General features: G+C 38.0%; 3 protein-coding genes across 4 annotated transcripts; 1 reads left to right on the top strand and 2 right to left on the bottom strand.

The window, feature by feature from the left end:
* Positions 1 to 228: 228 nt before the first annotated feature.
* LOC115634087 (cilia- and flagella-associated protein 161-like) lies at positions 229 to 1,729 on the bottom strand. The gene is made up of 4 exons (XM_030531642.1): positions 1,556 to 1,729; positions 974 to 1,489; positions 805 to 906; positions 229 to 741 (listed from the first exon to the last, which is right to left on the bottom strand). Exons 1-4 carry the CDS (start codon positions 1,649 to 1,651, stop codon positions 541 to 543), a joined length of 915 nt encoding a protein of 304 aa, XP_030387502.1. The 5' UTR covers positions 1,652 to 1,729; the 3' UTR covers positions 229 to 540.
* Positions 1,730 to 3,534: 1,805 nt separating this feature from the next.
* LOC115634369 lies at positions 3,535 to 4,037 on the bottom strand. Its single transcript, XM_030532033.1, has one exon. It carries the CDS (start codon positions 4,014 to 4,016, stop codon positions 3,564 to 3,566), a length of 453 nt encoding a protein of 150 aa, XP_030387893.1. The 5' UTR covers positions 4,017 to 4,037; the 3' UTR covers positions 3,535 to 3,563.
* Positions 4,038 to 8,695: 4,658 nt separating this feature from the next.
* On the top strand, positions 8,696 to 27,653 carry LOC115628366 (putative inorganic phosphate cotransporter). 2 transcript variants are annotated; one of them, XM_030524454.1, is made up of 5 exons: positions 8,696 to 9,132; positions 13,697 to 14,508; positions 25,871 to 26,049; positions 26,113 to 27,201; positions 27,275 to 27,653. In XM_030524454.1, exons 2-5 carry the CDS (start codon positions 14,445 to 14,447, stop codon positions 27,506 to 27,508), a joined length of 1,566 nt encoding a protein of 521 aa, XP_030380314.1. In that variant the 5' UTR covers positions 8,696 to 9,132; positions 13,697 to 14,444; the 3' UTR covers positions 27,509 to 27,653. The 2 variants fall into 2 exon arrangements, with proteins under 2 accessions (XP_030380314.1, XP_030380306.1); XM_030524446.1 differs by lacking the exons at positions 8,696 to 9,132; positions 13,697 to 14,508 and adding an exon at positions 22,226 to 22,988.
* The last annotated feature ends 12 nt before the right edge of the window (positions 27,654 to 27,665 follow it).

Genomic DNA, 27,665 nt, shown 5'->3' with positions numbered 1-27,665 from the left:
TAACATTTAAGAATCGGTGGAGAACCTATATACGTTTTTCATCACAAGCCAACCTCGCTACATTGTTGTTGTTTTGGGATTGTTAACAATTTTACGATTCTTATAGGTTTTTAGAAGATTTGCAGATTATTTACATACAAGCAATGGGGGGATTCGCCAGGTAATTTCGATTTGCGGCAAGTAATTCATGATTACTGATTTTATATTATAAATAAAAGTAAACTTCTATTCAGTTTTTGTTTAATTATTATTTGCTTTTATTTTTTTTTTTTCTTGGACGTCCCACTACTAGTATCTATTTTACAAATTAAAAGTATATCACGAGTATCTACAGGCTTTACATATGTTTCCTTTTTTGCAGAAATGCCAGGTGTTACCACAAAGCCCATCCAACTGGGATGAAATGTGCATTCAATCCGAATTTGTGGTTTTGTCAGAAGTAATACCTCGATCGGTGCAATCGCTTTTTATCTGTGCTATTTTCTAGTCCCAAACAATCTTTGCAGAAGTTTAGGTTCCCCCGATAATACATTGAATTTGTTAGTGCGGAACCCTTTTAGCGTTCGTCTGGTGGCCATTGCTAATCATCCACACATTCTTCCACGTCTCACGCCTGTAAATATTGCGGTAGTTCTGCACCGACACCAAAAACTCGGGCCCAAATAAGGTCTGTATAACAACGTTCTCAACTGCCAGGTTTCTGTTGGTGGCCGCATGAACAATGACAATAGGCGAATTGCTCTAGTCGAGAGATGAGCTAAGAATTAGCTTCATAAATTAAAGTCCACAGAATGCAAGACTTACGGGCATCTCCTTGCCTTCGCTCTCGAAGCGCTTGTTGGGATCAACGTGTATACAAAACCAATTCGAATGAGCGGTGGGAACATTCCGTCCAATTCCACAGTTCTACGAAACCATCGAATACAAGTATATCGTATACCGAGTGAATTTTAAATATCGGAGAGCTACTCACGCTGCGATGAACGAGTCCAAGGGGATAATTGACCTCGCCCTGCTTATGTGAGTCGAACGTTGTCCTGATGGGGTGCAAAAGGTTGCATTGCTTGGGGGCGCTGTACAACCAAATGGGATCGTCGACGGGCTCCACACACTCGAAACGAAAGTGCTGGCCATACTTGAGGACCTCATTCGTGCGATCGGTGCTGTCTCCACTGACAATGCGAAACGAGTTTCGCACACACGAACGATCCGAGGGCGCCACGGTCAGTTCACACTCCTCGTTGATGCTCTGGCTGCTCCGAACCACCTGCTCATTGATGATTACCGACAGCGCCGGATTCATGTCGGATGTGTCCACATCGCAGAGATTCACGTAGATCGGCATGATCTGCACCACAGCACCAAAGCTCAGATGCTTCTTGGGCGCATTTAGCACAACCTCCTTGTGGAAGTTATCGAAGAGGGCTCGTGCCTTCTCCACCAGCAGTTCCCCGCGATCTCTCTGCCTTTTGAAGACATTTTGCTTATGCTGTCCACAATTTGGCAATTCAAGAATACGAGTATATATATATCTAATATTCAATATACTGCTTACCTCTTCTAGGCACGAGTCCTCGTACCAATTACCGATCCGCACACTTGGACTAAAGCGGTTCGAGCTCGTATCCAATAGAGCAGGTGTGCACGGCATTATGGCTGGGTTTGGATAAATGTTGATCCCCGAATCAAAAGGATTTAAACCGAACGCAAATAAAACTTGTATTCTTGACTAATGTGTGAAAACAAATGAATAATTTGGAAAACTAAAACATGTTCAAGTCAGTGGCTACTTGGGAAAATAGTTTGTTAACTTACAATTGCTGCTTAAACAGGCATGATAACTGTCTAGGGTCTAGGAACATGCATTTATATGTGTATCACATTAAGCTCCTAATCTACATTTAAGTTTTTATGTGAGTTAAGAATATTGTGCGTAGTATGGAGGAATCCTCAGAATTTTTGTTGTTATTTTTTCTCTGTTTGGCAGAGTAGAATGTCTAAATTTGTTGATCGTACTTGTATTTGCATACCTAATAGCCTTTCAGATACACATTTTAGCGATAATTGTGAGTTGTCAACAATTGTCGGTTTGAAACAATAACAAAGGCAATATATTATGCTCTTATCATTTTCATTATACCCTGTACCCAAAGGGTACAAGGGTATATTAGTTTTGTGCGAGTGCACATGGAACACACAGAAGGAGGCTTGGTAGACCCCACAAAGTATATATATTCTTGATCAGCATGACAAGCCGAGTCGATATAGCCATGTCCGTCTGTCCGTCTGTCCGTCTGTCTGTCTGTATGAACGCAAGGATCTCCGAAAGTATAAGAGCTAGAATAACCAAACTTGGTATACAGATTCTCCTGAGACCGAGAAAGGACGAGTATGTTCATTTTTTCTGATCCACCCCCCCACTCCCCCCCTATTACCGATTTTCTATAACTCCCGTAATTCTTGGAATTTTGAACTAAAATTTGGTAGTCACATTAGGTTAGTAATTATACCAAGTATACCAAGTTTCATTATGATAGAATGATCGGAAAGAAAGTTATAGCCATATAACCAGGCCCAATGCACACATACATACATATGTACAAGTACACAAACACGCATAAGGCACGATTCTGATGTAAATGTAAATGTATGTATGCATGCATGGAATATTTTATATTTAATTAATTAATATTTAGTTAATTAATTAAATTAATTTAGTTAATTAATTTAATTAAATTAATTAATTAATTTAATTACTTTTTTGTGGGGTGGTACAGGGTATTTAAGAGTTGAGCCTGCTCGACTTTAGCATTCCTTTCTTGTTTTATCCTCATTTTATTGGTTAATAGTAAGTACATATAAACAGCACGCAACTTTATCGCATGATTGAAAATGCTGAGCAAATAATTGAAGCATACTTTTGGGAGCTGTGCAAAATTTCAGCAACTGCCTGCTGCGTGAACGCATGGGGCGTATGCGTAATAAGTATCAGGCAGTACTCGGCGCACTATAAATTTATTAGTTATTATTTATATGTTCTGGCCCCAACGAGATAATTGAACCCCATTTGTTTTCCCGCCTTGTTTGCAGTCAACAGCAGAAATGATACGAGTCAGGCGACAGCCATAAATCCAGAGACTGTCGCAGTTCTAAACAGCCACATCACCCCGCCCAGGCACAGACTCTTCACCCACAGCCGATAGAGTTGACAAGATAAGCTAAGTTAAGAGCTTTATTAACGCTCTATTGTAGGTTCCACGCCTTTAATATTGTTTTTGTACTTGTTGAGCTGTGCACTTCACGTGAACGTGCACAGAGCTCGGCCGACTGTCACGTTTCCTTATCAATGGTTGTGCGTGTACAAAACAAGTAGAGTGCTAGTCAAATGGAGTGCACAGACTGTCGCAAATTAGGCTATTTATATGAGCATTAGTTGACATATTATTTTCATACTATATTGCCAAAACCCAAGCACTTATTACCTCAGGCCGCTTATTGGACGTTATCGGCACTGGTTCAAATGGCTCAGATTTATATATTTCGATTGGGGGGTGTACTAAAATTTATTGCGCAAGAACTCTTTTGCCATTTCGTTGCTTTCCGGCGAAATTGGGTAACTTTTTCGGTCTTATCGTAATTCTATGTTTTTTTGGTTTCTGAAAAGACACAAACTTCCGTTCAAGCAAGGATGAGTTACCATAGTTGGCCCCGTACTGCTCCAGGCTGGTCACCTCGTGCGATGGAACCTCGAGCTGTTGAACGCGACAATCGGCACGCAGCACACAACCGGGCAGGTCTTCATCAATAATATAGCCTTGTTTGCAGACGCAGGGACCGCCACAAATACGGGGCGGGCAGCCTCGCGACTTGTACTTGCAGGTCTCCTCGCAACGGGACGAGCAAAATGATATCGTCCCATTCTGACCGCAGTTCAGCCAATTCGGATACGGCTGTCTGGGCGTCGTATAAGGTCTGTCGTAGTCAGTTTCCGTGGCCATGGACATAGCCAAGCACATACTGATGGCTGTGAGTGCAAGTCTCGAACTGCACAGCAAGCTGATCATTTCAAACTGCTCGACGTAAAATGGGAACACAGCTCTTTTAATTGCATTGGACACAGCTGGTACCCAAGTGTTGGACTGCCGATTCGACGCATTTCAGTTCTGCAAAGCAACTGGCAACTTACACTGAAATTTATAAAAAGAGCAGTGGAACTGAAATAAATAATATAACGATCTGAGAAACTCCCTTCATCAGTGTCCTTCATGTCTATGCTACTGACAAGGTCAGTCTTGTCAAAACCTGTTATCGTGAAATGCATGGCCCTAGTAAGAACTCTACACACCTCTACCTTGGGAAAAGTACGCAAATTTTAAATTGGAAGCATAATTTGGATACCAACTCATTTAAAGTTGGGCCTAATTTGAAAAGGCTAAGTATTTTAAGATAACTATTTATTTCTAATGCAATTTAAACTAAATTTTTCTATACTTTCTTATAACATATTTAAAGAAATATTTCTTATAAAATATTTTCAATTTTTTTTATTTTTTTTTTTCTACAATGGTTCGACAATTATTAACGAGTATTTCGAGACACCCAGCTTTAGCTTCTCCACTTGATTTCCTTTCCATTTTGAGAGATTGGAGTTTATTTATTTATACTTTGTGCTTTGAATCGGGGCCTAAGCTGGCCGATGAGCAATTTATATATCTACTGTTATTTTTAAAGCTCCTCTTTACCTTTTTCCGAAAATTAAAAAAATAAATAAATTATATAAATTATATAAATCCATATTCTTAATCTGTGCTTGACATTTTAAAACGATCGCGTTTAATATATATATTCAATGCTTCCATTTTACAAGTTTTATTTAATTAATTGAGTATAAAGAGTATTGATGGGTATGTTAGCTATGCATAAGCTACTAGCTTCTGTTCCATTGATTTTTCTTTTAATCCACATTAAACAAATAAAAAAATTGACGTCATTTTCAGTCGTCCATATGTTTTTATTTGTATTCCCTCGCCACTTTTGCTTCACTTTTTTGTTGAAACACGTAAACTCGGGCATAAAATTGTTTTCTGATTTAAAATACAGTAATAAACTGGTTAAACTGGGTAACAGGTGGTAAAATTATATATAACAATTACGTTTTTTGGCTTGTCGAGTTGAGTGATGGAGCTTGGATGTTGTATCCTCCTATCCCATCAGGGGGAAAAAATATGATCGCAATTGAACAAATTAGATTTAAATTGATATAAATGTAGCTACATTAAGCCATTATCAAGCTTGTATTTGAAATTATAAGCACTGATCTGGAAAAGTATAACATAACATGCTACAGCGGACCCTTATACTTACACTTCCCCTGATACTGCATGCTACAATTAAACGAACTGCTTGACACTGCTTGCTCAGCGGAAAGAATGGTGTTTCCGGTTAACGTCAGAAATAACCACAATTGATGGTTTTGCGTCACGCTTTTAAACAAGTTTAAATTTTTAGATTCATCCCACAATGAGTTAAGAAGCAAGAATGCATTTCATGATACCTTGTTTGTTTTGGCAATTGAAAGAATGCCAAGACTTGTTATTTGAATATACTTAGTATGTATATATGATGACGATCTTTTTTCGTTTGCTCTACTTTACAAGTCTCCTCAAAAGATTAGTATATTTAAAGAATATATCACCTTCTCCAGTTGAACTCTCAGCTGTCCCTATTGAGTCACAATAGCAGAATTCTATATAAATGATGTGTGTGTTTGCGGATCTTAAACACAAATTTCAAATTGTTGTTCACCTGGCAACATTTTGTTTTGCTTTTTAGTAAATCCATTTACAAGCGCACTCACTTTGTTTTGACGAGCCCCATAAATTACGCACAAATAATAATCGCATTGTTATCAGATCAGACCCAAGAAGGAGGCACATCACTAACTGCGTCAAGCGACAGGCCCATATACGACTTACATTTATTTAAGCAATTCCGTCACAATTGGAGATGGCGTTATATTATTAAATACGCCTAAACAAACATTATCTATTGGTGCGTCACTAAAGTCATCAAAGGAAGATGAATTGATATGATAAACTCACACGATTTTAATCAATATTTAATTTAGAATGAGTTAAATTTCGCACAATTCCCGTTTATTAGCTATTGAACAATGATGTAATGCATATGTGTTTGTGTGCTAGTTTGTTGAAGTGGCGCTTCATTAGACTAATCAAATTCAGTTTCAACGATCGGTAGGAATCGATAAAGATGCACTTAAAATTGTCAAATACATCATTATTGGCAGATAAGATGTCTTCCTATACACTATACTTAAAAGTTGAATGGGGTTATAGATTTCTGCGAATTTACTTGGGTGTCGTCCAGTAGAATTCGAGACACAGAGATGTATTTAACAGCAGGAATAAATCTTACAGATTACTTCCAAGGCCGCACTTCCCACCTATGACAAAGTATATTAGATTCTTTTTCAAAATTAGAAATTACTGTTTCAATAGCATTCATTTTATGAAATGTCTGGGAATAGGGTATTTCAGAGACAGGTGTGTACCATTGATGTTTATTTTATTTTATTTTTTTTTTGAGAAGCATAGGCATGTGATCGCCGGTGTATCTTTTAATTTGCCCAATCAATTGGCCAAACAAACCAAATTGGTCTACTGGCTACTGTTTAAAGTATTAATTTGATATTTATGATCCCAGCACGAGCGATCCATAACCGCACAGCAAAAATCACTTTGATAGCGACTTCAATATGACGGGGGCTGTGGCTTGTCCCAGCAATGCTATTCCATACATAAGATAAGCCCCGGTCAATAATTCCCTAGCTCTTAATCAACTCGATTGCTTATCGTTATGGCACTTAAAGATGTTAAAGGTATGCCTAAGACGAGAATCGTAAGTAAAAATGCCTATTACATACATACGAGTGTACATGTATGTGTGCTAGTATGTTGGTCCGCTTATATATATGTATGTACTATGCATATGTGTATCTGTAGGTAAGTAAATATAAGTCACTTTTTGCACATGCCAGGCAACAGCTTTGGAACGAAAATCGTGAAATTGGCATGATAACTTGCGTCAATAGTCGTGTTTACAAATCTGTCAATATTGTAAAAGATGCATGCCAGCCTGCCTATCTGCCTGCCTGCAATTAGATATAACCCACTAGTCTGGATTAGGGCATTGGGCGGGGGAGATCGCCCTTATCTGCAAATGGTCGCGCGTAATTTTGTTGGCACAATGAGGCAATGCTTCATTTTTACCTTTATGATGACTAGCCCTGGGCACGATATGCCGACCACAGCCTGCGCGTGAGCACGTGAAGTACAAAGCGTGCGGAGGCAGCAGCCACCATGTTAAAAAAAAAGAGAATGCCGGAGAATGCGGCAGCAGAGCGCAAGTGCAACTCTAACAGACAATTCGACAAGGTATGGCAATAAACGCCGCACATTTTTTATTCTCGCTCTCATATGCTGCCCATTAGCCATGTAAGAGTCAGGTGTCAGATTAACGTGTCTCTCCCAATGTGATTCCCTGTAATTTGTGATATCTTGCCTACCCCTAGTACCGATATTTTTTAATGAAGCTAAGCTAAGCGGGATGATAATCCTCCCACACTAAATATCGACACTTGTATATCCCGAACCCGAAAGGATATACTAGTAACTTGTACTTGTAAATATGATCAGCATAAGGAGACCTATAAATATTGATCCATAGCTGCTACAGTAACAAAACAAACTAAAGAAAGAAACTAAACGAAAAGAAACAAATACGGCTTTTTCATCCGAATTATTAAGAGAAAATGGAAATGTGGAGATGTGGAAATGTGTGTGTAGAAAATTCGTATAATTTAAAGATAGGAAAAGTTTATTAATAGTTGTCGAAGAACCAATGGAAAAATGTTTTTGAAACAAATGTTTAGGGCCTATTAAGCCTACATAAGAGTCGAAATGACGCGACTTTATCGCTGTACTTGTTTATTTGAATGACCTATTTAGACGCCTGTGGCTAAAGCAAAAAGTCACAGTGCAAACACTATGGCTTCGACATGGAGCTCATTATGACGTAATACGAAAGAGAACAGTAAAGAGCGAAGCTGCGCATTGCCAAGCCTTCTAGCTTCTTTGTACCATGGTGCAGAGCTTCGAGCCGCTGCGCTCTGAGAACAACCTGTTTGTAATTGCAAACAGAGCAAAGGAGAGCCAAGAGCGCTAAAGGGGTACGCTCACGTGCCAAAGTCAAGGCATAGCTCCGACATAGACATGTTCATGATCATAAAACACTCACTTAATTGTTTATAACTGTTGATACTTGTATAAAATATTGCACAGAAACACTGATGAACTATACAACATGCAGGGCTAACACACACGGCCTAAAGCCATCCAGCCATCCAGCCATCTACTGCTCATTATCGCCCCCATCATCAACCGCCGGCAAGTCACGAAGTTGTCGTTGGCTCGTCGTTTGTCGCTGGCATCATCGTCGACGTTAGCGGCGAAGCCGACGGCGGCGTCAAATATGACGCCGGAGCGCTGGGTTGTTGGTAGTGTAACTGTTGTTTCAATAAGAGTGAAACAACATTATAAAAGCGTTCAATTAGCGCAGTTGGTAAGTCAAGCGACAGCGCTTGGCCAGGCAACAACTCGTCTCAGGCGGTCTCAGTTGTGATTGCAATAAGAAAGTCTCAGTGGATCATCCATCAGTCATCGCACTTATGTACATATATACATATGTATATACATATATCTAGTATACTCGTACATATATATAATAAGGCGTGCGCGTGGTGAAAATCGTTTCGATTCAGAGCAAGAAGTGCTTAAATAAAATCCGAACATATGTGTTACAATGCAAAACTGTTTTGATACGAACAATAACAGTTGAAATAATTATCGTCGATACTTAGTATCAGAGCAACAAGAAAAAAAAAGAAAGAACAAGCCGTTTGCTGCTCTGGCTTCTGCTTCTCATTCCGTATAGAATTCGTTTTTGGTTCGCTACGCTCGCTCTCATACTTGTTTTGTGTTTTGTGCCCTCGTTCGTTAAGGGCAAGGACAGTGAATAAATTAAATACAGCTGATTTCCTCTCTGTGTGCTAAGGTGAGTGATCTTATCAAGATTTAGCCTAATTCTAGTTGTTAATTACTTAAGCATGTTATAACTAAATTGAATTTGTCACAGTCGGGTGTATAGTATGTACTTACATATAGTATATGTATGGGCACTTAATATATATCACTTGGTTATGCAAATTACTCGCCTCAGTGTTCGCGTCAAAAAACTCATTATATTCAAGGAAGTTAAACAGCATTTAAAGGTGTAGTTTTTAAGAGCCTTAAATTATTACTGAGCACCTTGTTTTTAGCAGCTGGCAAATAAATAAGTAAATTGGTATATTTTATGTAAAAAGAAAAACAAATGTATTATGTAAAAGGTCCACCACTATTACACTTTTGATGACTTATGTAATTTAATTGCTATATAAGCAATTAAATACTTACATAAGCAGATTTTATTCATTCGAATTGGTAGTGTAAAAAACAAAGCCTAACAATAGTACTTATTAGTTCGTTTATGACTAATTCTGGATGCAAAATTTCAAATATTTTTATTGGCTTGTGATACTGCATACTCTTATAATACAAGAATATTAAGAAAATTAAGTACTCTCCGACACGAAAATAAAAAATTTAATAATAAAGAAATGAGGTCTTTGAACTTCTTATCTAAAGAACAGCAAGTTCTCCACATAATCGTTTTCCGTAGATACAGCTGCATTTAGTTTATGCTAGCATCAAGTGATTGAATAAATAAAAACAATTTAACAACAAATTCCCCTCTAAAACCCACAATTGCCACTTGGCCCCACTCCTTCAATCAAGAACCACTCGTGTCGGTCATCAAATGCGACTGCACTTGAACTTGAAAGGTGAATTGCAATACAAAATTGAATAAACGAAAGCACACAACAATCACACACACTTACACATATATGCAGGCAATGAAAATAAAGTTCACGTATATTGCAGCGGAATTGCGACAATTAAATTGTGGATATAATTCAAATTAATTACGAGCATTTGAATGAAATAGAAATTTATCGCAGCATCATGGCATCGCAGCATCGACTGCTACTTTATGGTGAATTGTTAGCCAGTTTATGGCTGTGCCATAAAAACCTAAAAACAGTGACAAAACCTGCACGTGAAGTGCATGGGATGCCATATATACTCATATATAGAACACGATAGGCAACAATGATAAATAGACTCGTAATTAGGAGGGAGACAGACGTGAAGGCTCATTCGCAGGCGGAAAGTTTTTCAAGCAATAAAAAAATATTGGCAGCAGGGCGTTGAGAGTGTCGTTGTTAACACCTCTGGCGGAATGTCTGTCGGTTTTTATGGTACTGCGATAAACTTAATCAGTTCAGAATTTTACAAATTGCTACACTAGAACGTGTCTGGGGCAAAATCGTCTATGGCCCATTATATATGTTTATGATTATTGGTTGACTTTACAATTTGGCGCACAATTTTGCTGAATGTGCGCGCGCTGCCACAAAAATCTGCTGACTAAAGACAATGCGGCCGTATCAGGTGCACGTGCATCTATTGTGGCAAACCATCATAATTCCCGATTAGTGCGAAACTATAGCTCGGCCTTATCTAACCGGTTTTTCGTATTTGAACTTGTACATTGGTCACGAGCCAATCCAAATCCAATTCCAATTCCAATATATTCACCTTTATCGGGGGGCAGTTCAATTGTGGTTGATTTATAGGAAGCTCGCCAACTGGTAATAAAATCCCTACTTGTGTGGTCATTTCTAGATAAATTTAATTTGTTGCTTCTTCCATCATATAAATCTTTCAAAAGTCCAGAAAATTTATGGTTTTAGAGCACATTTGTAAATCATAATCATATTATGACCAACTAGTTGCCAATTCGTCAGCAATCAGTCAACATTATAGCCATAAATGTGGTTTATGGTCTTCAAGAAACCCACAATAGGTCCGAACAAATAGCCAATCGCCTCCACTTAACAACCTAATTTCCGCTGTCGAGGACGTTTCAAGGCGCAGATAAGATTGAAATTCAACTATTAGAATCACTTTTAGTTATTTATTTATAGACATTTTACTTAACAACTTTCCACAATGTAGATTTAGTAATCTTACCATTTACTATCCTAGTTTTCACTAAACTAAAGCTTAAGTTTCATTTTCTAATTGTGTTGTTAACTCATTACAATAAACAAATCATATTGTATAATTATTAAGAACTTATTAAGAACACTTTTTTGTCAAACGAACTCCGTTTACCCGATTGAAAGAATACACTCAATTAAAATCTACCAAGGAATGCTTTATTTTGCCAGTTAACCAATTTATTCTTTAATCGAGAGAAAGCATTGATATAATTAATATATAATATATAAGATATAATAATTCATTAAGTCTCGAGTGTGGTTCCCGGCTTGCGTAAAAGGATTCCAGTTTCTCATTAAATGCAATATTTAACATTGAATGTGGAATTAAAATAGTCGGCTTAATTCGCCAATGAATTTGCAATTTATTACACTCATGTAATTTTCATATTACTTACGCCATCCGACTAGGTATGCAAGTTAACGATTAGGCAGAGGTAATTGCTTCTTCAAAAAAATTGAAACGAACAAAATAATTAGCTTAGCTTCCGGGTATCTCCAGAGTTTTGCAGTAAATATCTATATAGCCACCTTATCGGCTGACAGATAGTTGAAGACTAAAAACGTGCTACGGCGTTTTCGTGGCGACAAATTTGCAAAATCATCGCTGATTTTTGAGGTCTTTCGTATTTTGTGAACAAAATTGGGCAGAATTTGCAAATTGTTTAAATTGGTAAATATTTCGTTAACAAATAAGTGCGAATGCCATATGCGAGAGTATTCGACTTAGAGATACTTTTTCTTGCAGCTCTCTATTTTGAAATTAGTATGAAATGCCTTTCAGGTTTTACACTTGATATGTGGTATAAGTATACTCGTTTAAGGGAGTTGTGTCCATAACAATTGAAATAGAATATAGGTCTATATATAATATAAATTTATTTGATCTGGGTATTATATGAATATTAATTTGTTCTTTCGGTAATTGTCATTATTAGTATTATGCCATTAAGTATCGTTTTATATGGGCGAGCTTTTTTGCGACACTCTGCTTCTACATTAACGTGTGCGGGGAGAGTACATTTCTCAGAATTTGATTTAATCTTTATAATGAGCAGAAATATAAACAAATCGGACAAGTTCCTGTAGCAGTTTTTTAAAAATCGATTTTATTGTTGACTTAAAACAAACAAGAAACAGAATGATAGACAGATGGTCAGACCACAGGAGAGATAAATTTACGTATACATAGATAGGAAAAAACAGATAAGTAGTTCTGCCAACAGGCAGACCCGACTGCATGGACATGTCTGGTCGATTTTATATATTAGCATTTTCCATTTGATTGGTATATTGTTACTATCCATATAGTGCCTACCATGACTATTTTCAACGGTTTAATGAAATAAATCATATAGACTATAAGAAGCAATATACCAGTATGTGTCTCTGACCTTCAACAATGTAAATAAATCAAAATTTGAAATATTTTCTGCAATATAGAAATCATTTGGATAATTTTATAACTAAGTGCTACAATTTGACCAAAACTTCCAAAACAACAACAACAATAAATTATGTACATACATATGTTATAAAAACTTTCCAAAATTGAATCGGGTTCGTACAAACAACCAATTAAAATTCCAAACGAACCAGCAGTCGCACAGTGTTTTTTGCGATTTAAAAAAATAAAAATAAATAAAAAACAAAAACATATTTATTGTCATAAAACTTCGAAGAGTTATTTATGGGGTTTTGACTAAAAATTCGTGCGAAACGTAAACAAGTTTTGGCCAGCTAAGAGACAGAGAGAGGGATAGAAACACAACAAACAATTACATCATCACGAGTACATACATACATATGCAAAATTTGTTATTATGTTTCAATGTAAATACATACATACATATGTATCAAAAAAGTTACTTCCACCTTATGAGCTGTTAAGTAATTACAATACAATTCAGATCAGTGAAGCAGGTCGTACATATTCGTATTTGTGTACATACATACATATGTATATCATAATTGTTATAAATATTGACACAGCTTATGCCAAAAAAAAAAAATAAAGATATCGAGGCCAGACATTGAGTTTTATGGCTATTTAAACAAAAATTAAGGTCCTATTTTCACCATGATCCGAACTTATTTTCAACATAAGCTGTCTTTTGAATATTTGCGTTGGAAATTAAAGCTATACTAGATATAAATAGGAGTACAGATTACGAGTATCACACACAATTGCTGCCCACGCAATGCTGATAATCAGTTTTCGCAAATCAGCAGAAATAATTGTTATGAATTGTTTCGATAAATATGCAACAACAAATTGTAGATATACGAATAGATGTGTGTTAACAATAAAAACGTGCAATTGTCGTTGACAAGGCAAGAAACCTGTGACCAAAGACACGTTTGATTTGCTTAATCAATTGCAGCTAAATATATACATACTTGTACATATACACATATCAGAATAATTTGTTGTTTGCTTTTCTCTGCTTGCAGATTGACACAGACGGGCTCTACAATAAGAACTACAACAACAACTGCTGAGGCAAGCACACACACACACGCACACACTTTAAACGGTAAACGCACAGAAGCTTTGGGAACTACAAGAGACGGGGAACGCATGCGCAAAGCACCGTCAGAGACAAACATACGAAGAAGCCTAACAAAACAAAATAAATCGTGTAAACAGCAGCTGAGCAGCTGAGCAGCCGACGCCGCCGTGAAAGCAAAATCTCAATCTCAGTCTCGCAGCCCCATAGTCTCCGCTGCTTATTTAAAACGCCGACGCGGCAGCAACAATCAATCAGAACATTTAAAGCCGCTCAGCGTGCAGCATCGCATGCCGAGCTTACGCAACAACAGCGAGTAAGTGTGGAAACACAGTTAGGACAGGCAGATTGCTTTCAAAGTGATTGCCGGCTAAATAAAAATAAATAAGAGAAGAGAATAATAATAAAAAAGTTGAAGCCACAAACCGACGTGCTTGCCCGATAAATTAAACAATTAGTGTTTTCATTCTGCTGTCAGCACTGACCAAACATTAGCAAATCAATTCACGAAGTTTTGCAATTTGCATTTCAATCGTTTATTTCGATTGTGAAACAAAACCCAGCGAACAATCATCAAAGTGCAACGCGTGTTAAGCAATCGAATACAATCGCACTACCGATTACCAATTCGAAATACACACACAGAATCAACTTTAAAGAGATCTAATAAGCCTTAACACACAATCACCACAATGTCTACGTCCAAGGAACAAATATTTTCCAGCACAGAGAAGGATATCGAGAAACCTGAGCTTGGTGAGTAACACAAACTTTTAATGAACATATTTTAAAATAAAGATTTAGTTACATTAATCTTAGTATTGTTTAGTTAGTGCATCTTCGACCCTTCTATTGACAAACTGATTATCACTTGAGCTTTAAATCAACTTTAAAGCCTAGTTAGGTGAAGCAATGCTGGCTTGGATTTTGAAAATATTTACCGTCTATTCGTTCGTATTCTATACCTGATTAAATTAAAAAGTTATTTTTGAGCATCAACGCTGAGGGATTTTTATCGGGTTATGTATTAAAATGATCACCCGAGAACAAATCAATACAAATAATAATATAAAAATATATGTATAGTCGGGTGTGTTTTTAGTTTCACATTCTTAAACATATAGACATTTTACATATAAATGCATACATTTTGACATTTTGGAAAACAAATGCCTACCAGACTTACAAAAGTACGAGTATGTACTCGTATAGTATATAAAAAGACTCATTAATGTTTTTCTATTAATAATACAGACAAAACACTTTTAAATTATGTGATTCACAAATAGGAATAGTCTAACAGTTAAATGACTATTCTTTATTTATTCATTGAGGCCGCTAACGATTAACATCTGTATTTACATACTGAATACATATAATATAGCACAATGTTAACAAATAAGCTCAGAGACAGCGTAAAAGCCGATATAGTATGAACAAAGCTACCCGTTAAGCAACTTAACACGTTTTATTTCGCATTTGTCAACTCGAAAGTGCCATTGTAGATGATTTGAGCGCTCTTTTCAAGTCAAAACAAAGCATTAACCATTAACGGCGTTTCTAGCCCTGTTAATGATACTTCAAATGTTCAGAAGTTTCCGAAAATAAAGATACTAATTTGGACTAAACATATAAGATACAGATCCCACACTATTTAACCAATCAAAAGCTGATTTCCAATTGCTCTATTCCACTGTTAATTTGCACAATTGTCGAATTGTAAACCTAGGCTACCAATAATTGCGGTAAAATTAAAATTAGTTATGGCACGTATTCCAATATTCATGTGAGGTAAGGCTTTGTTGTTGACTTTGGTAATAATAATTCGTTATAGTAATGCACTATATGCATCCAGATTTTCAATGAAAAGTCTGCGATATTTTAGTGACATTATTATCTATTATTATCTATATCTATAATATTATTATTCTAGGCAGATTCTAATTTGATCCTTTACAATTAAAATTCTAGTCAAATACATACCTTTTTGAAATTGTAAATATTTTTTAATTTAGATCAAAACATATATGCATTAAATTATACAAGTATGTTATTCTAAATTTAAATTGAATTTAAAAACGAAATGATTGATAATAGTTATTTGACTTTCAAAAATCATATAAAACGTAGTCAGTAGTAACTGCGCTGGCAACTTATTTATGTAATTTGATTGCAGTAGCTCTCCGGACATGGACAATTTGTTGACAAATACGTATTGCGAAATGCTTAAGTAGAGTTGAAGCATAAGCGCAGTTGAAAACACTTTTATTATCATTTATTCACTCGGCTTGATTTAAATAAATTAATACATAATAAATACAACAGATACATAAACAGGCGACCTCCCGACGCACTTATACGATGATCAGTGAGAAACGGAAGTTGTTTGTTATTCAATTCTGTATTGCCTTAAATTTCATTAATGAAAAGTAACGCGACGCCAACGCGTGCCCAAAATTCGCAATTAGTGTGAGCTGTTGATTGACTGTGAAAGAATGTGAAATTCAATTATATTTGACGTGTTTATGTACTATATGTATGTATGCTTATATCTATAGTACTTACATACATTATTTCTGGCACAGCACTTATTTGTCGCAAGTATTTTCCTACATTGCCAAAAAACAAAAATCTCGCAGCTTGCCTGCACTTGACACAGTTCTTCAGAGTGGAGGCTGAGCGTTGGCAGTTGTTTTTGTTTTTTTTTTACTCGCCCTATATGGATGCAAGTCAACCGGTTGCCGGCACAGTAATTTCAACAAAAACCGTGCAAATGAACTCTGTTAGCACGGCAATAAAAGCAAAACTAGTTTTTTCATAAAAAACTCGAAACTGTAGTATATCGTGCTCACGATGTTAAGGTCAAAAACGCATGCATCTGGCTTGGCCCCCTCCCTCTCCCCATCGGCACTCTAGCGAGTTTAAGGAAATGTGCAATCAGCTGTAACACAAATACATATACACATTCAAATACATGCATAGCAACCTTGAAATTCCGCAGATTGTTAATTACTTTCGTAGCCATTTTACTTTCGTTGCGCTTCAAACTGTTAGGCGCTTAACAGAATGTAAGTTTTAAGAGCGCGCCAACAGTTAACAGCCGGTTCAAAGCTTAATTTGAACAATTTAATTGCATTAAATAGACGGAATATTTGTGCGCAGAAAAAAGAGATTTTTCATTGCACTTGGCAAGTTGACAAGTTTTCATAAGTTGGCGCTATTTGGCCCTGATATTGACATTCAAATGTGCGGCACTGACAGTATGTACTAATGTATTTTTGCGAAAATCTTGTATAACTTTTGATTTGATTTGCCATGCAACAGTTTCTTGGCACATAATCAAATTATACTTATTTTTTTAAATGATGTGCAATATTCGAAATCAAAGCGCTAATTTTCACACCGATGCGTCCAAATTACTTAAAGTGGTGAGTGGTGAGAAATCGTTGCCCCGGACAATCCCTAATTGAATTCCACCGATCCGATTTCAGTCGCCGGACTTGACTCAGAGCGAACGCCAGCTCACCCATTCATTCATCTCACTGCATAGCTGAATTTCAATTGTGCACTCGACACAAAAACAACAAACAAAAAACGAACATGCGATTCTAGGAAAATACCTCAAACACAAACAAAGAAATAGCTTAACGACTCAACAAAAGCAACCAGTTTAGCAGCACTGAAGATTACACTTGAGTTCAAAACGACTATATACATACTATATGTACATTTTATTTGATATATCCGCCCCAGCTCTGTCACGTCTGTGGCAATAATGCGATCTCAACCACTTTTCACTTGTCTTAAATTAGAAAATTGCGATTACTTGGAATTGTGCAAGTGAAATACATATACTTTAGTATTTTTATATAAAAAAAAAAAACAAAAGTGCCTACAGTGGGCAGCAAATTTAAAAAATTCAACGCCAATACATACTTGTAATGTTAAAATTGTAGCCAATACAAATTTGTGTTTACTTCCATAAATACCTGAAAGAGTTTATTTCTTTCACAACGCATTTAAGAATAGAAAGAACAGATCGACGGATACGACTATCAACTCATGGCTTAAGTTTTTCCAAATCAATTCCTTGGCACAATATTAAAGCTATCGTTTTTAATATTGAAGCATACTAAAAGCCCTTATAAAGAGACTTTATAGGCGAGATTTTATTTAGTTGTGAGCAGAGCTTTTTATGCATTGTGTTTTTTCTCAAACAAACACAGAACAATTTGACATCGTACCTATTGTTTATTTCACGTAAGCACAAATTTGTCAGCGACAATTTGTGAAACAAATTACTCATTTCATTTCCACTCTATTGCAAAAACTATTTATAGTTTCGCCTACTATTTTGGCACAACAGATCGGCAATTGAATCCAATTGAATGAAATTGCACGCTGGCCAGCTGTGAAAATTGAATGAACATCACGCAGAGAGCACGTTCGGCATTCCTTTTGACAATTTTCACAGATAATTACGATTTACTTATCCCTAAAAAAATAAAAATACTACATACATTCTAATTTTGTAACTTTATTCCACATTGCAATTAATTTACCCTTACACGCTGACAAAGTGCTTGACTCAGCGAGCACACAGTCGCCCCAATCCAGATATAATTGCCCGGGTTTATAAAATGACATCACTTTCCACATCAGCGACCCAATTGCTTAACTGGTCTGCTGCTCGCCAGCCACGAACGGGCCCAAAAAAGTTATTAACACGACAGGTGAAGTATTTGCGAGACATAAGTTAATATTAGCCCTGTCGGAGTCAAATCCGAGTCAAGCCGTCTCAGCTTCTTTAGCTGTGGCCAAATATTTGCTGAACTATTTTGCACCTGCCAACGCTTGGCGTGCTCAAATAAATTCATTTGCTTAAAACAATTGTTTTGTTTATGTTTTATGCATATTTATCTGGGGATCACATGTGCGCCCGTCAGAGCTTCATTTGGTATTCTTTGTGAAACGCGAACAAAATGAGCGGATTGATTTCTAACTTCTTATGTTCCCACACAATCAGCATGCAATAGAGAGGTAACATTTTTGCTTAATTATGTGAAAAATCAATAAGCGTAACAATGTCATATATAGTACATACTACTACATGTGCCAGAGAGCACAAGTTCTTAGTTAAATTCTAATCTATAGCTGCAACATAAACAGCACGTAAATATGAGTTTCGTCAATAAGTAGTGAATGCTACTCGTGATCTTTTGAATTTTAATATAAGCTGTAACATATTCCAGTTGATCCGAAGCAAGGCTTTGGAGTACGTGGTGTCTGTGTGTGTGAAGAAAAACACGAACATATTAAATATACTATGTATTTTGAAATACCTAAGTAGCTCCCGAATATTAAGCGCGCCCTAAAAGCATGCTACGATTCTTAGCCGGCACACAAACCACTGCTCAGGCATAAGCTTTTGAAGCACAGAGTACATACGTCATACATAATGGGGAATGATAGTTACTTTGTTGCTGTTGCCTTATCACTACACCTACATACATACATATGCCGGATTGAGCAATGAAATTTGTTCTGATTGTAGTGCCATAAATGAATATATGTATCTTAATTTTTCAAGCATTCCTAGGCCCTGCGTTTATTGCAAACAATTGATTCGTTTGTCAACTAACTACGCCCGACACAACTGTACTTTGCACATTTGCCAAAAACGAAAAAAAAAAACCAACAATAATTTCCACTGAAAAGCTTGCCAAAGTATAACGAAAGCATACTACTGTCTAGACATCTATCATTTTTGGTTGCGTCAACAGCAACAACAACACGTACAGCAAACGCCACTTTGCTGGCCATGGCTATTTGATATGACATACATATGTACATATGTATGTACATACTGTACAAGTATGTATTCCTGAACATACATACATATGTATGTGTTCTATATCAGGATCTGAACTTCCCAATGCCACTTGAGTTTTGCATTATAATTGATATTTTGTACTTTTGCAATCGCTATCAACGAAAACGAAATCACTGCACGCTTGAGCTGTGTCCAAAAAACAAAAACAAAAACAATTGCTGTCATATTTAACAAAAAAAAAAGTGATTCAGCTGATAGCACACACAAGTTTCTCGGTCTCTGTTCAGCATTATCACATGGTTGGTGGCAGGCAGGTTATTTACAATTCGCCTTAGTATTATTTTCTTGCGCCATTGAATTCGTTTCGAGCTTGCAAGGCATCGGCCGCCAACAGCCGACAAACACGTGCGCTTAAAATGTGCTCCAGACTCGCGGCTTGACAACGCGTCTCGGAATTGAGCGCAGCTGTGAGCGGCTTAAGTCAGTTTACTCTCTCTCACACACACACGCGCACACGGACGCGTACAAACAGTGGCTGCTTTGTATTTATTCGAGTGCGGTAGTAATACAGCCACAGACACATTGAGAGAGCGAGAGAAAAGATGAGGAATTTACCGGCCGCTGTTGAAGCGTGACTGTGACTAGTTTTTTAAGTTCAGTAGAGTTTGCTATTCAAAAAAAAAAAAAAATAAAACGCGAGCTAATAAAAAAAACAAATTAAATCGAGTTAGGAAGTTGGGTTCGTCTGCAACGAAGCTACATATACCCTTAACATTGCCTCCATATTCTCGTTTGTATACCGTAGTGGGTCCGTCTATCTAAATTTTCAATACCAATTGACATACATATGTGTCTTATATAGCTCCAACGCGATATCCAGAAAATTAAGGAAACAATAGTGATTGAAACAAAAAGACGAGCCTCGCGTTTTGGATTATTATATACTCTTATATGCATGTATGTATGTACATATTAGTACATATGTATGTATATAAATGTACAAGTATGTCCATATGTGCCTATGTGGTCTGCCATTCTTCTGTGATTAAAAATCCATAATTCCTTACACTTTAAGGTAAAGGGTATAACAATGTTAAAAATTAGTAAGAGCTTGTCTGAGCGATGACTTGTTTCTTTTGTTTTATGCATGCTTTTACTTGTTGAATTAGTAATGAAATGTACATATGTACTATATACATACATATGTATGTACTATACAAGTATGTATGCGTACTGTGTGTAACATTCATTGCGACCTGTTAGTCATTGTTCGGCGCCGCGTTGGGGCCTCGTTCAGCCGCTCTTGGCTCTCATCTGTTTGCTCGCCCGCTGCTCAGCCGCCTCCCGCCAGCACGAGCACATTTAGCCACCTCTGGGACCCGCCATGCCGCACCCGCACACTTCTATGACTTCATGCCGTTTTATACTTACATATTTATACATATTTTCTACATTCACATACACACGCACACAGTCGAATCTCTCGATAAGGAATTTGCGGCGGATCAGGAAAAAAATAATAAACAGTGAAAGTTATTCCATTTGCGCAGGCAGCGAGATTGAAAATCTCGTAATCACATTTGTCACTTTAGTTGATTTTTCCGGTCTGTGGAGAGTGCTAGGCACGTCCTCTGGCCATTATGTTCGGTCAGTACAGTACTTGACCAATAAGACCAAGATCGTACATTAACCAAATCGAAATAAATTTCATGAGAATTTTAATGTAGAACTTATCAAACAATCCATTTCTGTTGAATCATTATGATTTTGATAATATCATCCCACTTTTGGAAGTGTTCCCTATAGGGAAATTCCACGTTATTTGGAAACACGCTGTATACTTTAAACGCCCATACATCTTTTGGCGTGCGGAGGTAGAACATTTAACACGCGCAACACCAAAGTCGAGTTGACTTTGCCATGTGTTCGTCCCATGCGTGATCACGAGATGTGAAAAGCTGCTTACGTCTGCCAGATATTTTTAGCATACTATATTTATTGGATAATATATTTTGACTGGGTGCCCAGTAAGATGTATCAACGAGATGCCCACGAGATGCTGCAGCACAGTAAGCTTGTATGCCGAGGTATAAATACTCGTATGTTTGTATGTATGTTAAGTGCCGGCAATTGACATCAATCGAGTTGAGTTCAGTCGCCGCCAAAATTAGCGCATACATTAAAAATAGTTTCCCAAATTTTTTGGCAAATCGAGAATTGCCACAAATTGGCATAACATGCATGAACCTTAAGTGACTGGCATTGAAACAAGGCAAAGAAATGAAAGCCAAAGACAAGGCGAGTCAACTTGCCTGCCCCATTGCAATCAGTTTAATTGCTTATTGTTGTTGTTGTTGTTGTTGTTACTGAAAAATCAGAGCACGCTAACAAACAAGAACAACAAGTGACTACTGGACCAATGACCAAGCGACCATGCCGGCCAATGTTGATGTAATCGCACGAGACGAGAGTTGCGTTTTAGGCGCACGCGCCCAAACGTCCAGTGCTTTCGTTTCGTCTAGATGTGTGTGTGTGTGCGTGTGTATTTGTATATATATATGTTTGTGTGCGTGCACATAAGTGTGTTCGACTTTATAAAAAGCCAAAGCGAAGCAACAGTTTGCGCTCAGTTGACAGCAGCAACAGCAACAGCTGAACCACACATTGGACACCAAGTGAGCAACCGAACGAGCAGGCACGGGAGCGAACGAGAACCAATACCAGCACCACCGACAGCACAGCACAAGCATCAGCGAACGACGAGAGCAGTGCGCTGACATTTGTTACGAGCAACAATATTCTGATTTCTGGCGTTGTAGCCGCATCGTCGCATTTAGAACGGGACGCTCAGTTCTCAAGACAACGTCGTGAGAAACGCGCGCGTTTGTGCAACAAACTAAATACCTTTTTCGAATTGTGGAACAGTGTAGAAAATAATCCCTATAACAACAATTATCAGTTTTGGGCCAATTTAAAACGTAATTCAATCGTTAGTCTGAGCCCGCGCAATGTTTCGGCCCGGCCAAGTGCACAGATAGCAATGAAATGGTTTAAACGTGTGCGCAAAAAGTAAAATTTTGGAGCAAACGGCGAGCCAACAACAACAGAGCAGCACAGTCGCAATATACATATAACAAAAAAATATAATAGCCTGTTTACAAAAATATTCTGATCTAAAGCGCAACAATTTGCCAAATACGTGTGCAAAACGTAGCGCGATTCGAATTTTTAGTGTAGTCTCCTTATTTATTTATACAACTCGAACCTCAACCTTAACCGCACCACCAACGCAGAACACTTAACAAAATGCCTTTCCGTCGCGGGAAAAAGGACAATCGCAGCCGTGATGGCCATGTGTTGGTCTGGGATCAGAGAGATTTACACGAGCCCAATTCACCCCAAAGTAAGCCGAAAAAAAAAAAATAATATAAGCACTATACATACTAGCATATACTATGTATGACATTCAACAAAGAATTAATATAACCCACCAAATTGGTTAACGAAAAGACTGTACTGTGTATGCAAAAAATGCCACATATGCAAATGTGCGTGCGGGTATCCATACATGCCCCAATACTTATGTATGTACACACTCGTACTTTGCTCTGTTCTGGTTAATTATTTGTGAGCATGCGAGCACATTGCGTATACGTAACACGAATAGAGATGCCTAAATAGATGATAAATGCAACACCCTGTGGCTGGCTTGCGCACGATATGCACGTGCTGGTGTCATCAGCATTTACTCACCACAACAACAACAACAACAACAGCAGCAGTAGTAGCTGTTGTAACCTCTTTCGCTCTCTCGCTCTCTTTGTCTCTCTATCTGATATCTAGCTGCCAGCCCCCAGCCCGCTCTCTGCCAGGCGATTGTGCAACACGAGACGTCTGCTTGAGCAGAAATCGCAAATCGCGCGATTTAATGCTGCTTGCGCACAAATAAAAGCGAACGTACACACATATATGTATATATTTTTATTTAAATTATACATATATATTCCGCAATTCTGCGGTTTTCCCCATTTCTTGTTGTACAACACCAAACAGAAACAACAACAAATAACCAAAACAGAATGTTGAGAGTCGAAAAGTATAAAAAATTTCATGCACTACATTTATCGTGTGTGTGTATGCTTTTGGTAAAGAAATGTCGTAAAACGAACTATATTCCATCTTATAAGTATGTATGTATGTAAATTCTTCATGCATAAATACATACGTACATATGTATGTATGTATGTATGTATGTATGTATGTATGTATGTATGTATGTATGTATGTATGTATGTATATTTGCATTTGTATGTAGAGAAGACTGTTAAATAAGCATGACTGGCGAATTGTTGGGTGCAAATTCCATTAGAGCCGGCCGAGCGCATTTTGTACAGTCTTAAGCCCCGGCAAAGTATTAAGCTGCAGATTATTCCGGTAACAAACGTGAAGACACACATTTATCAAAATTCTATATATTATACTCAAAAGAGGAAAAAGAAAGAGAGAGAGAGAGAGAGAGGGAGGGAGAGAGGGGACAGAAATTCATTCCGCACTGCCCGCCCGTTTGTGTAAAAATTTAAATATAAATTGCTTCTTCTGCTGTGTGTGGTGGGAATCATAACTGTACTTCATACTATATACTACCCAGCTACAGATTTGACTTTGGTGCTGGCACAAAAGCCGATATTTATTTAAAAACTTCACATTAAACGCGCCGTCCCGAGCTGCAAAGCCATAAAGCTCATGTGCGTCAGCACGGCACCACTTCTCAAAAGCGCTAAAAATTCCACGCAAAAGAGAAATAAGTAAAAATTGAAAATAAAAATGAATAATCACACACACTCATCACGTGTTCCGCGCCCGTGCGCAAACCAAACAGATATATCAGTCATAATAACAATTAAATCTAACAATGACTCGAAGAGTCAAATAACAAATAAATGAATAGAAATTATCGCCAGCGTGTGTATCGCGTGAGGAGTTGCTTCAAAAACCAGCCAAGTGACTTCATTGTGAAATAGTTTAGTAATGCTTATTGTCATAGCTATCGCTATCTCTATGTATCTGTGATTGTTTATCTATTGCTAGACAAGACCTGGCCAGAACGTGAGGAAATTAAAAGGCGGGACAGCGTCTGAATTAAGTGGCAATACAGGGCGTATGCGCATTATTGACTCAGACTACGCAAACAAGAAGCTAACCCTAGCGACACAAAAGTATCTCTAAATATAGAATAGATCTTATCGTAGATGCTGATAAGCTTCATCATATATGTATACCATTTTGTTTGTACAAATATATATATATATATATATATATATATATATATATATATATATATATATATATATATAGATACATATAGATTTATAATGTATAGATGACCTCGTTCACGCTCGCATCATTTCCGCACGGGACAGTCACTGTTTTTGGTGCCGGCAGCTATCTAGAATTTTTGCGACCCTGCACGACCATGTCTGGCGTCAACACAAACTCATCTAGCAAGCGAATTTCGACAGTAATTAAATTTAATTAATCATTTCATTAGCTGACATGCCATATATACACATCTCTGCACTTGTTCGTTTCGGTTTCGCGTTCTGTTTTTGTATTTCTGCTCACAGCTCTAGGAATACGTCAGATGCTAATGACGTTAATTGAGCATTTGATTAACATACACCTAAGTGCCAGAGTAATGCAAGCCAGGCCACAGGGCATCACTTTTATCAATTTGCACCCTGCTCCCTTCAATCAGAGATTTTAATAGGATTTAAATCTATTTTTCCAATATTTTACCACGCCACAGTTGGTTGCTATTCACACAAACCTACAATAATATAGGATATTAAAAAAATACCATTTGAATATGATTGCTAATAAAACTTAATTTGAAAATGCAAGCCCATTAATCGTGGTACGATAGCAGTTCCACCTCATTACTTGGTATCTGAACAAATTTATAATCAGTTAGAGATATTGCTTGGACACACATTCCTCTAAAAGAGGTTTGCTGTATAAGAAAGCGTCCTATCAGTATAGAAGTGATTATTTCTGATTGTTGCGATAAACACAGTACATTTTATTGCCATGACGATTTATGAAAGGAAACATTTCAAGGTAGATGGTTAAAGTATTTCGGGACATAGGAATAATATAAAATGTTTGGCGTATTTGTTGCGTAATTCGTCTTACTTCCAATGTACCTTAATTCCGATAAAATACTTGTAGTGGTACTCATTGAGATGAAAATACGATTTTTGACACTCTTTCTTTTTTTCCTTGCAGGAATCAAGACAACACGGTACTTTGTCACGTTCATGCTCTTCCTGGGCATGGCCAACGCCTATGTGATGCGCACAAATATGTCCGTGGCAATTGTAGCCATGGTCAATCATACAGCTATTACAGATGGTCATGAGGAGCTTGTGGACGATGAATGTCCCGACCGAGAGTTGCCCAGCATTGTAAGTATTGAATATATTAAATTGATATACAACATATATTAATTGATATGCACTATTTTGCAGGATAATGGGCAAGATGGCGATTTCGTTTGGAATTCGAAACTGCAAGGATTCATTTTATCCTCGTTCTTCTACGGCTATGTCATCACACAAATCCCGTTCGGCATTCTGGCCAAGAAATATGGAGCACTACGTTTCCTGGGCTGGGGCATGTTAATCAACTCGGTGTTCGCATTCCTTGTGCCTGTGGCAGCGCGTGAAGGCGGCGTCTGGGGTCTGTGCATTGTGCGTTTCATTCAGGGATTGGGCGAGGGTCCCATTGTGCCCTGCACTCACGCCCTCTTGGCCAAATGGATTCCACCCAATGAACGTTCACGCATGGGTGCCGCAGTCTATGCGGGAGCTCAGTTTGGAACAATTATATCAATGCCGTTGTCTGGATTGCTGGCTGAATACGGATTCGATGGTGGCTGGCCATCGATATTCTATGTGTTTGGAGTGGTGGGCACCATTTGGTCCATTGCTTTTCTGATTATGGTCTTCGAGGATCCATCGTCACACCCGCGCATAGATGAGCGCGAAAAGAAGTACATCAACGACTCGTTGTGGGGCGCCGATGTGGTGAAGAGCCCTCCCATACCTTTCAAGGCCATCATAAAATCGCTTCCTTTCTATGCGATTCTCTTTGCACACATGGGTCACAACTATGGCTATGAAACTCTGATGACTGAACTACCCACCTACATGAAGCAGGTGCTGCGATTCTCGCTCAAGTCTAATGGTCTGCTCTCCGCTCTGCCCTATCTCGCTATGTGGCTGTTCTCCATGTTTATTTCGGTTATTGCGGATTGGATGATCACATCGAAGCGCTTCACACACACCTCGACGCGCAAGATCATCAACAGCATCGGTCAGTACGGACCTGGTCTAGCGCTCATAGCTGCCTCCTACACGGGCTGCGATCGCGCACTGACCCTAGCGATACTCACAATTGGTGTGGGTCTGAATGGCGGCATCTACTCGGGCTTTAAGATCAATCATCTGGATCTGACTCCTCGATTCGCTGGCTTCCTCATGGCTATCACGAATTGTTCGGCCAACTTGGCAGGTCTCCTGGCACCTATTGCAGCAGGCAGCCTGATCAACAACAAGGTAAGCTAAAAAAAACCTAAAATAAGTATGCAATGGGGTGGTCCTAACACCATACTTTCACCTTCACTTGCAGCCAACCATGGGTCAGTGGCAGATTGTTTTCTTCATAGCCGCCTTTGTGTACATCATTTGCGGTACCTTCTACAACCTCTTCGGTTCCGGGGAGCGGCAATGGTGGGACAATCCCGAGAATGACGCCGCCAAGGAGAGCCTTAGCAATGGTAACGGTGCCGCTGCAAACTCACCAAGGCTGAGTCACAATTCGGCGGCGGTGGCGGCGATCACCGCAAACGAGTCCAGGCAATAATAGAAGGACCCGAGTCCGTTGCCGATTACCCACTACATCTAGTTTAGTACCTAACTACTTTGTTTTAGTTATGTTAAGCTTAAAATTGTTATAGCACGACTCTCCGTGCACCTAAAAAATAAAAAGACAATAATCGAGAATGTAACATCGATCGATT

Source organism: Scaptodrosophila lebanonensis, unplaced genomic scaffold (genome assembly GCF_003285725.1).
Source record: "Scaptodrosophila lebanonensis strain 11010-0011.00,11010-0021.00 unplaced genomic scaffold, SlebRS2 tig00000001-arrow-pilon, whole genome shotgun sequence".
NCBI lineage: Eukaryota > Metazoa > Arthropoda > Insecta > Diptera > Drosophilidae > Scaptodrosophila > Scaptodrosophila lebanonensis.
The sequence above is the reverse complement of the archived record's forward strand: the minus strand, read 5'-3'. Positions and strand labels throughout refer to the sequence as shown.

Excerpts from the sequence above, each read along its gene's own strand:
- LOC115634087 (XM_030531642.1), bottom strand. The coding sequence starts at position 1,651 with ATGCCGTGCACACCTGCTCTATTGGATACGAGCTCGAACCGCTTTAGT. Across the intron at positions 907-973 it reads TTGGACTCGTTCATCGCAGC|AACTGTGGAATTGGACGGAA; the intron begins GTGAGTAGCTCT and ends ATGGTTTCGTAG. Across the intron at positions 742-804 it reads GCGAAGGCAAGGAGATGCCC|AGCAATTCGCCTATTGTCAT; the intron begins GTAAGTCTTGCA and ends TCTCTCGACTAG.
- LOC115634369 (XM_030532033.1), bottom strand. The coding sequence starts at position 4,016 with ATGTGCTTGGCTATGTCCATGGCCACGGAAACTGACTACGACAGACCT.
- LOC115628366 (XM_030524446.1), top strand. The coding sequence starts at position 22,892 with ATGCCTTTCCGTCGCGGGAAAAAGGACAATCGCAGCCGTGATGGCCAT. Across the intron at positions 22,989-25,870 it reads CGAGCCCAATTCACCCCAAA|GAATCAAGACAACACGGTAC; the intron begins GTAAGCCGAAAA and ends TTTTCCTTGCAG. Across the intron at positions 27,202-27,274 it reads GCAGCCTGATCAACAACAAG|CCAACCATGGGTCAGTGGCA; the intron begins GTAAGCTAAAAA and ends CTTCACTTGCAG.